The following is a 9,160-nucleotide window of genomic DNA, read 5'->3' on the forward strand; positions in this document are numbered from 1 at the left end:
CCGCCCCTTTCTGTTCTCCATAATGGAAAACAAACCAGCTTGAGATTCAATGTTAAATAGCCAAAGAGAAAAGAAACAGACACATTTATATAATAATTTAATTCAGAAGTGGTTTGTATACAGATAAAATAGCAATGGTTTTAGACACACACACATTGCCTTGATACACAAAATACAGTCTCTTTGGCTATCGATTTGTCTAAGACTTTACAGTACTGACAGACCAACCCAGTTATTCCTCTAACACAAAACTGCTGCCAATGAAGGCTGGAATCCAAATATATCCCACCAGGTTACTGGGCACTGGGGTCTCTGTGGTCTGATATTCCAGACTTTTGCGCTTGAAGGTCATTTAGTACCAGATCTTCCTCAGGAAGAGGTAGTCCCTGCTTTCATGATCTTAAAAAGGGCATTGATGTTGTTGTTCTTGATGGCATCCCGACAGGCAGTGATAACCTGAGTTTTGGGTTTTCCCACTGAAAAATACAGATAATGTAGAATAAATAAATTTGGCACAAATAACTGGAGGAAATCCTTGTTTGCCCTCCAGATGCACAATCACAATACATGGTATGATGTCAAAATGATGAATAGAAAAATCGACTCACCTCTCAATCTCCCAGCCCTTTGGATGGCCTGGTTAACTGACTTTAGCCGGGCAAGGAGGGCATTGTGATTATTAGATCTTATTTTATATTCATTGATCAGATCTCTGTTGAGGTCATACAGCTCAATGTAGCGCTTCTTCATGGTTCTCCTAGAATACAGAGTATCATTTATATGTGTACATTCTTCTGAGAAAGCGAGAGGACTAATTAATTAAACTAGGGATGCTTACCAATCGCCCATGAGTCTGGCATCTTCCGCCTGCACCAGCATATTTCTAATGTAGTTGGAATGATCTGCCATTGCTGCTGTGAGCTTTTGATGCACGGAGTGAAACTCATCCACCTAACATGAACATAAAAGGTTATTTACAGTTTTCAAAAACCTTTATTAAGATGCTGCTATTTCTAACCTCAGTGAGAGTGGCTCGTAGCTCTTTGAAGTAGACAGGAAAGTCAGCTTCAGCCTGTAAGTCTTCTATAGCGAGAAAAGAGGCAAGAGACTGGACCAGATCTCCTGCCAGATCAATGTCATCTGTTTTCAGTGTGATCTGGTGAGGCAAAAATAAGAGATTTTTGAAATATGAAGAGAAAGTCGCTCACAAATACTGACACACACACACAAACATTAAAAGCACCTCTCCACTAGGCTGCATGTTGATCTTCAGTAGACCTCCTCCACGTAATGCAGTAAATGTGATGTCTGGACTGTCAATGCCCTCGGGCAGCAGAAAGTTCTGGTTTAGCCACATGACCACCTGCAGGCGCAGATGCATGCCTCATGTTTCATGGTATTTCATTAAGACACAGTTTTGTGATTTCATGCAACAATGTTTTATTATGAGTGTGTCTTTTTACCCTCTGTAATCTGTCATTGATGCTGAATGTGACTTTTCCTGTGGGTTGTGCGGCTGAGGGGTCAACGTTAAGGTCATACATGGAGAAGCGAGGCAGCTGACGTGTGATCTCAAATACATGGAACTGTGTACTGGAGCAAATGGGGAAGAAGAGAGAAAAATGAGAAGCGATTTATGATGTCTTTACCTTAAATTAAACCATTGATTTTCAAGCATGTTTGGACATTGAATGACTCTTTATTGTTTTGAGTTTGTCAGTCATCGTGATGATAATCCACATGTGTGTACCTTGTCTTCCCTCCCACAAAGGCCTTAATGTGAAGGTCCACTGGAATGTCTTTTGGAGGAATGATCGGCACACGGACACAGCCGGAGAGATTTTGAGAGCTAGGATGAACCACGTGACTCTCGCCTTCAAAAATCCCTTCAGCAAATATCAGCACGGCTCTAATGATGGTTTCTAAAGAAGGGCAGCAAAGAACTTAAATAATTCAATTAAATTGTTGTCTCATTCTTGTTAAATAGCGGACATATTTTTACACTTGTTTCCTCATTTTAAGTGTAATTGTGGTAAATTGTTCCCTCACCTTAGTTAAATCATGGCCATGGTTTTTTTTATTTGTTACTTTCAGTTATTTGCTCATTTGAATTTTATTGAATTGTGGCCACAATGTACCTAAAACAAGGAATTCATTATTTAGAGCGGACATATTTTAATTTGTCATTTAAAACTGGCCTACATATTTTTATGAAAAAACTATCATGTATCATTGAGTGCAGGGAAATAATGGTGCCAAAGTTGGATTAAGTTGGATTAACCGTACCATTTGGAGTGGAGATGTTGAGCTCTATGTGTGCTCTCTGGCTCTCTGTGGCTCTTCGTACAGACAATGCTGTCTGGAGCTGTGTGTTGGCTGGAATTACCCCCATCTTAGATTCTCCCTCCGAAACACCAGGAACAGCCTAAATCAAACAAATATCACTAAACACTGACCGCTGCCTCTGGAACGTCAATGTCCATCAAAAACATTTTAATTATAACATGTGTAACCTTAGCATTTTCCTCGTAGTTTCGTAATTCCAGCATCAAGTTCTGTTTCCGTTGGCTCAGCTCCCTGATCAGATCTTGTTCTACACTTGCATCCATTAGGTTACCTTTCATTTCCTTACTTGCAGGCAGATAGCCACGTACTATAGGATAACGCGCATGAGACAGTGATGAGACAGTTTTCAAAGGCATTATGCATTTGCAATTACGTTCTGTCATTTTACCTTCTCCCTCCACAGAGGTGCATATAAGCTGGATTTGTCCATCCATGCGGTAGTCTCCCTCAACAACACCAGCCACAGAGGACGAGAAATTATCCTTGAAGATCACCTCACCAGTGCGATCACTGCGAGCATCAATCTAGAAAGGAAATTGGATCATTTGAACAGTACTGCAAAAACCTTACAAAGGAAACTGTGAGTGTCACTGCTAAAAGACTGACCTTTCCATTGGACCACCCAGTTATGAGCTCAACAACACCATCAGCATTAAGATCAAAGGCATGGATACTCATAGCGTGATTTTTAGACTGTGAGAAAAAAAGACGCTATAACAATATGATTTATATTTGACTCATTTATGTTGATGTATAATCATGCGCGTCTAGAGAATATTACCCCAGGATATATCATAATTGCAATAAATTTCACAATGAAAATGCAAAAAAAAAAAATTAAGTTTAGTTTGAATAGACCACTTTGCACTACCTTGATCCTCCAGTAGCGGGCAGTACGGTCATACACTCCTACTGTACCATTGGCCAGAGCATAACCAAACCTGCTGCCATGCATGTGACAAAGCGACGTGACAGTCTGATAGGAACAGAAAGCAAAAGCTGTATAAATAAGCAAATACAAAATCCCCAAAATTGCCCAATTATCAACCAACTTGGTCTCAGACTATTTTCATAATCCGCACCTCATTTTCTGCCATTTCAGTCACTAGTTCATCCTCTCTGAACACCCTGATGTCAAAGTCTTCTGAGCCAACGAGAAGCTGGAAAGATGTGATGTATGGTGGTTTTTTAACGGCGGTATTTTATAAACATATTGTCATTATGAAGAGAAGACTAAAGTGCAATGCCTCACCTCATTCTTACCATCTGCAGTGAAGTCACAAAGCACAAGTGATCGCACATTATCTCCAGTTACCTTTAAAAAAAGGTATATCCATAAATATCCTTTTTTTGTTTTTAAATAAATTCTAAAAAAAGAAAGTAAAATGATCTTACTGTCCAGAACTGGTCATTTCCTTCAAAGTCAAATCCTTGCAGAGCGCAATTACCCCCAATTATGGCGAGGGGGGGCTGGATATCTCCTAGTTTTCCCAGAACAATGGCATTAGCCCCGTCAGTCACCTGTTATACAATAAGCATTTAATAAACATTTCTGTCTTGCTTACATAAGAAACCATATATATATATATATATATATATATATATATATATATATATATATATATATATATATATAAAATATTAAACTTTTGATAAGCAATTTTAAAAAATCCACTCTAAATTACAGATTAAAAAAAAACAAAAAACTAAAACATATCTCTATATTGTATATGAGATGTGTCATATAAACCTTGCATTACCTCCTTGTAGAAAATGTCAGTGTTGTCATGAACATCGTAGGCCAAAAGGTTGGTTTGAGAGCCGACAAGCAGCGTGTGTCCTGTGGTGTTAGGACCAAGAGTACCAGCTGTAAGACAGCTGACTGCCTGGTTGATATTAAGGAGTGAGATATCGGAGTCCTGGGTACTCTGACTCAGCCGGTGGGCTGCTGGCCTCTGGCCTCGGGTGTGAGGGTTATGGATAAAAACCTGCATAGGTTTAGAAGTTAGACATAACAGTAATGTATGGAAACACACAAATAAATACATATGAAGAAGACACTATGGAAGCTTGTTTTGGCTACGGGTTTTTTATATGAATTTTTATGCATGAAGTTACGCATTTTTAATATATTAAGCTATACCTCTGACTTTTGAATTCAGATTTTATTCAGCGCGACAAGCTATAAACCCGGAATTGTGAAATATAAAATCAACAACAGGAGCTGCTTATCAAAACGAAAAACAACATTGCCGTTGGGAAAACTAAAGGCTATAATATTACATAAAATAGAAAAACCAAGGCACTACAAAGATCAAGCTGCCAATGTTACTAAATACTGTCAGAAAAGTAGCTTGTGTCATAAAAAAAGTTTTCTGCATGAATATCCTTGAACAAAACATGTGCTTTGTAAATTTGTTGAACCCCCAAGGGGGAATAACTATTAAAATGAGTAGTTCAATATACTATATTGTTACATAACATATTCTAAGTTTAACTTACCTTCCCTGCTTGTGTGGCAGCTGTGAGGCATGGGTGTATGCCGTCATATTTTCCAACGGCAACCATTCGAGGGTTAATTTTATGGTTCAGTTTAAGGGTGAAGATGGGCACTAACATGGTGGCACAGCTCAACGGCAAGATCAGATCTGTTACTAATAAAATAAAAAACTTTGGGGAAAAAAGTAAACATGTTAAAACAATGGCTAGGCAAACATTCACATCCTAGAAAAAAGCAATCATCTACATGAATAAATATACATATAAAAAGATTTTATAGATTTTTTTGGCTAAATTGTTTGCACAGTCCTAAAAATATTAACCAACAAAATAAAATGCAGAATTGAAACTGGAATTTTTATGTGATCATTCATTATTTTGCTAGGGTTTACATAACTGGTTATTTGTTGTTTTTTTTCCTACGTACAACTAAGCTGAAATTTTGATCGGCTGTTGACTGTTGTATTTCATAGGTCCACACTAAAAGCCGAACCAGTGCTATAAGCTATATTAGCTATTAGCAAGAAGCATAAATGAGACCATCTGCTGCTCAACACTGTCAAATCAACAAATAAATAAAATATCATTAAGATAATTAGACTGTTTGAAAATGTATTAAAAGCCTATATGTGTAAAGCAGGATGAGACATCCAACCAACATACTGTATTCAGGCTTCAGTAATGCTTCCTGTGTAGCCCATCTAACTACCCCTTCTCTGGGTAATAGAATAAACAGCTTACTGTACTTCTCGCCCTATGGGGCTCCCGTTGCTTAGCAACAGTGGGCAGCTTGTCAAGGCATTATGAAGCCACTTTTGCTAGCATGCTATTCTTGCTAATCCTTCCAGTTTAAACGTCTGCTCACTGGGTTTTCTAAATTAAATGTGTACCTTGTTTCTCTACTGTAACGCACTCACTATGCCCCGCCGTTTGAATTTAAAACGAAGACTTTACATGCTAATAACGCTTTAGCCATATTCATGCTACATACAACTCAGTGTATTCTCTATGCGCTGGCTAGGGGTGCTAACTCCGCGTAGCTAAGTTACACAGAAATGCTGCAGAACCTATTTATATAGTACTGGGGATATGTGCGTTTTGACATTGAACGCAGTGTAACAGCTTAATGAGTTATACTAAATGGAAAGTTGTCTTACCGCAACAGCTAGTTTGTTTTCTGCCCGGTGGTTGTACGCGAGCTGTTATCTAGCAGAACAGACTGATGCCCATAACTTGGAGAGGATTGTTTTCAGGGTGTGCAGTGAGCACGCGCAGGGGTCCTGAATTGAGAACTTGACAGAACGGCCATAATAAAAGCTGACAATTTGGGACGAAGGATGAACTACTCGACTCATGTTAACTGTGTAGTTTGTAGTTTTCTGACGCAACGGTATTGCGGAGGAATTGTTCAGCAAATTAGAAAAGACTTGGATTTTTAAACATTCATAGGCAACGACGGACAGTGCTAGGAGTAAGTTACGTGCATGTAACAGAGTTACATAATTTAGTTACAAAATAAATGTAACTAATCTGTTACAGTTACTGAAACATGTGTGATAAAATTAAAGTAAACTTCTGAAAATGTTAACGATTAAAAAGATTAATTAGGCTACGCCTGATTTTTATTTAGAGTTTATTGATTTCTTGCTCAAAAACAGGACACATGCTTATTTGATAACTGATTTAGGCTATTCCTATTTGGATTTATGTATATTTTTTAAGATTAAGTTGTTTTGCCCAAAACTTTGTTAAATGGCAGCGTTTCCTGACATGCAAAGCTATGCAAAGATTTGATTAAAAAAACAGTATCATAGCTATTAAACTATGTCTTGTTATGATCTTAAATTAGTATGACTTTAAAAATGAATTTAAAATCTGGTTTTGCGGTGTCTGTGCTTTAAAAATATATATATTTTATTTATTACTATTATTTTAATTTCTTTTAAGTTTATTTGATAAAGTAACTTATTTCTAAAGTAACTTAAATGATGGAGATGTTACGTAGGCTAGAAAAATGTAAATAAACGTCCATTCGAAGTCATTTTCCTGATTCTGATCTATTTAGTTCGCCCAAGAATGAAAACTTTGTTATCATTAGTGTCACTCATGTCAGTTCGACCTGCATGTTGTTGTTTTTTTTCTTCCGTGAAGGTTTTTTTTTTCGGTTTGTTTGTTTTTTGTTTTTGTTTTTTTGCATGCAATGGAGGTCAATGGTAACCAAAACTGGTTACCAAACTTCAAAATATTTCTAGCGGGTATTTTATAACAATTTATTTAAAAATATTATATTTTGGAAGACGCATTCCTTTTTCATTTACATTCCGCATATTTGCATTGCTTTTCGATACAGTGGTCGTTTTAGCGATTAGCACGACAGATTATTTATAAACGAGGTATTTCACGGGATGTAAAACGTCCACTCGTGGGGCGAGCATAGTTAGGCTCTGAATGCGAGTTTGTTTGGTATTTTAATGCTTGAATGATTTTCCAAAAAAAAAAAAATCTCTGCACTCGTTCCTTTTCAGTTATAATCAAGTGATGGGTAATGGAAAAATACTCCCGGTCAGCAGACGCTGAGTAAACGAGTGCAAATCAATTCTTCTGTTTACTGTCGTGTTGCCAGCATCCTCGCCGAGTGCAGACAGAGGGAGCACGTGCGGTTTCACACAGACACGTCACAGCCAGTGCCGCGTGCAAAAAGTGACAAACCGTTGACAAACAAATACACGGGAGAGAACGGAGCCTCTCTAAAAGATGTCCTCGACGGACCTCTATCTGCTTAAACGATATGTTATCAAATAAGTGTTTTAATACGGTAGTATCACTTTTGCAGCAATCTAAAAACTTTAAAGCTCGAAAGCTGAGCAAGTGTGACAAAGCCTGTTCTCACGTACAAAACAGCTTCTCGATAAGAAACCTTTATTTCACCCCCCAAAAAATTACGTAAATGATTTAAGCACAACATCCCGCGATCAGTATTCAGTGGAGTGGAAATGATAGTATATAATTGTATAAATACCACAGGTGATAGGGTGGGAATTCCTGATTGTTTAATCATTTGCACGCAGTTTCATTAATGAATGTCACCGTGTGCAAGTTGGAGCAGGCGGGGTTTTGCGCTCGGTCTGCGTGCAGTCAGCTGTATAAAACAAGCCCGCGATCGGTCCCCTGGTACCTTCCACCTCCGACTCATTCACAAACCGAGTGAAGCGAGACTTCTAAGGGACTTTCGGACTCTTTAAGGATACTTTTGAGGGAAAAAAATGGATCCCTGCGATTGCGCCAAGAGTAAGTGTTTTAGATCTTGACTTTGCCTTTTTGAATCTGAATATCCAGTTACCGTGTTTGCAGTCGTTATTAACAACGTTGGATTTTCTTTTGTGTGTAGGTGGAACTTGCAACTGTGGTACCAGCTGCAAGTGCACTAATTGCAAGTGTACCACTTGCAAGAAGAGTACGTAAACCCCGGCTTTTTTTTTTTAAACTTATTTTTATAAATGAATGCATGCCTAAAGGTGGCTAAACTGTTCTCCCTTACAGGCTGTTGCCCCTGCTGCCCGTCTGGTTGCAGCAAGTGCGCCTCTGGCTGCGTGTGCAAGGGCAACTCCTGCGGCACCAGCTGCTGTCAGTGAGGACGTCCACGTGCTGTTACAACAATGTGAACTTGTTCGTCTGTGCCGCTTCGTTTTTGTTTGCATCGCATGAATGTCTTTTTTACAAGATAATAAATGGGCTCCTTTTTTTGTTCTCTCCAATCTTGACTGTTTAATGTTGCTTAATCGTTTAACAAAGGCTAAAGAGGGAAAACAATGCACTGATTTGTACTCCTGCAAATAAGACTATCGCAAGATGTGTCGTCTTTATAAATGGACAACTGTAAGTTTTTCTGCAATGTATCTTGTCTACAATATAAATGTCAGCATGTATTGTTGTATGTGACTTTATTTCAGTTTTCTTATTTTGTACTCAATTTTGAGTTGTCTCGGCCAGTTGTTGCAAAGTGCTACTTTTAGTAATGCACTTTTAAACCCGTTAAAAAGTGCTTCACAAAGATTTTAAAGGCAAAGCTGCATGAAGAGGTGAAAACTGATCTTAAAAGCGTAGTGCAACAAAGATGTATCACACTCACAGGTTAAATGCAGATCTCAATAGCTGGTTTAATTGTAAAAGTGGTGATTGTTTTACCTGGGGGGTTTGTGATGGCAAGATTAAGTCACTGTCTGAAACCCTAAACCTTGTTTATACTTTGAGGTTTGCTGGTTCCATAAATGCATCTGGGAGTGAGTTCATTCAACATCGAGGCTGTTTCTCGAAC

General features: G+C 38.3%; 2 protein-coding genes across 2 annotated transcripts; one reads left to right on the top strand and one right to left on the bottom strand.

The window, feature by feature from the left end:
* Nucleotides 1-84: 84 nt before the first annotated feature.
* On the bottom strand, nucleotides 85-6,502 carry bbs2 (Bardet-Biedl syndrome 2). The gene is made up of 18 exons (XM_043265141.1): nucleotides 6,003-6,502; nucleotides 4,849-5,016; nucleotides 4,107-4,334; nucleotides 3,742-3,867; nucleotides 3,599-3,661; nucleotides 3,429-3,506; nucleotides 3,218-3,322; nucleotides 2,953-3,039; nucleotides 2,735-2,870; nucleotides 2,514-2,653; nucleotides 2,287-2,425; nucleotides 1,751-1,922; nucleotides 1,464-1,593; nucleotides 1,244-1,363; nucleotides 1,019-1,156; nucleotides 839-951; nucleotides 609-757; nucleotides 85-476 (listed from the first exon to the last, which is right to left on the bottom strand). The coding sequence occupies exons 2-18, from the start codon at nucleotides 4,963-4,965 to the stop codon at nucleotides 370-372; spliced, it is 2,148 nt and encodes a 715-aa protein (XP_043121076.1). The 5' UTR covers nucleotides 4,966-5,016; nucleotides 6,003-6,502; the 3' UTR covers nucleotides 85-369.
* Nucleotides 6,503-7,973: 1,471 nt separating this feature from the next.
* On the top strand, nucleotides 7,974-8,769 carry mt2 (metallothionein 2). The gene is made up of 3 exons (XM_043265145.1): nucleotides 7,974-8,133; nucleotides 8,234-8,299; nucleotides 8,386-8,769. Exons 1-3 carry the CDS (start codon nucleotides 8,109-8,111, stop codon nucleotides 8,475-8,477), a joined length of 183 nt encoding a protein of 60 aa, XP_043121080.1. The 5' UTR covers nucleotides 7,974-8,108; the 3' UTR covers nucleotides 8,478-8,769.
* Nucleotides 8,770-9,160: the final 391 nt, after the last annotated feature.

This window comes from Puntigrus tetrazona, chromosome 18 (genome assembly GCF_018831695.1).
Source record: "Puntigrus tetrazona isolate hp1 chromosome 18, ASM1883169v1, whole genome shotgun sequence".
Lineage (NCBI taxonomy): Eukaryota > Metazoa > Chordata > Actinopteri > Cypriniformes > Cyprinidae > Puntigrus > Puntigrus tetrazona.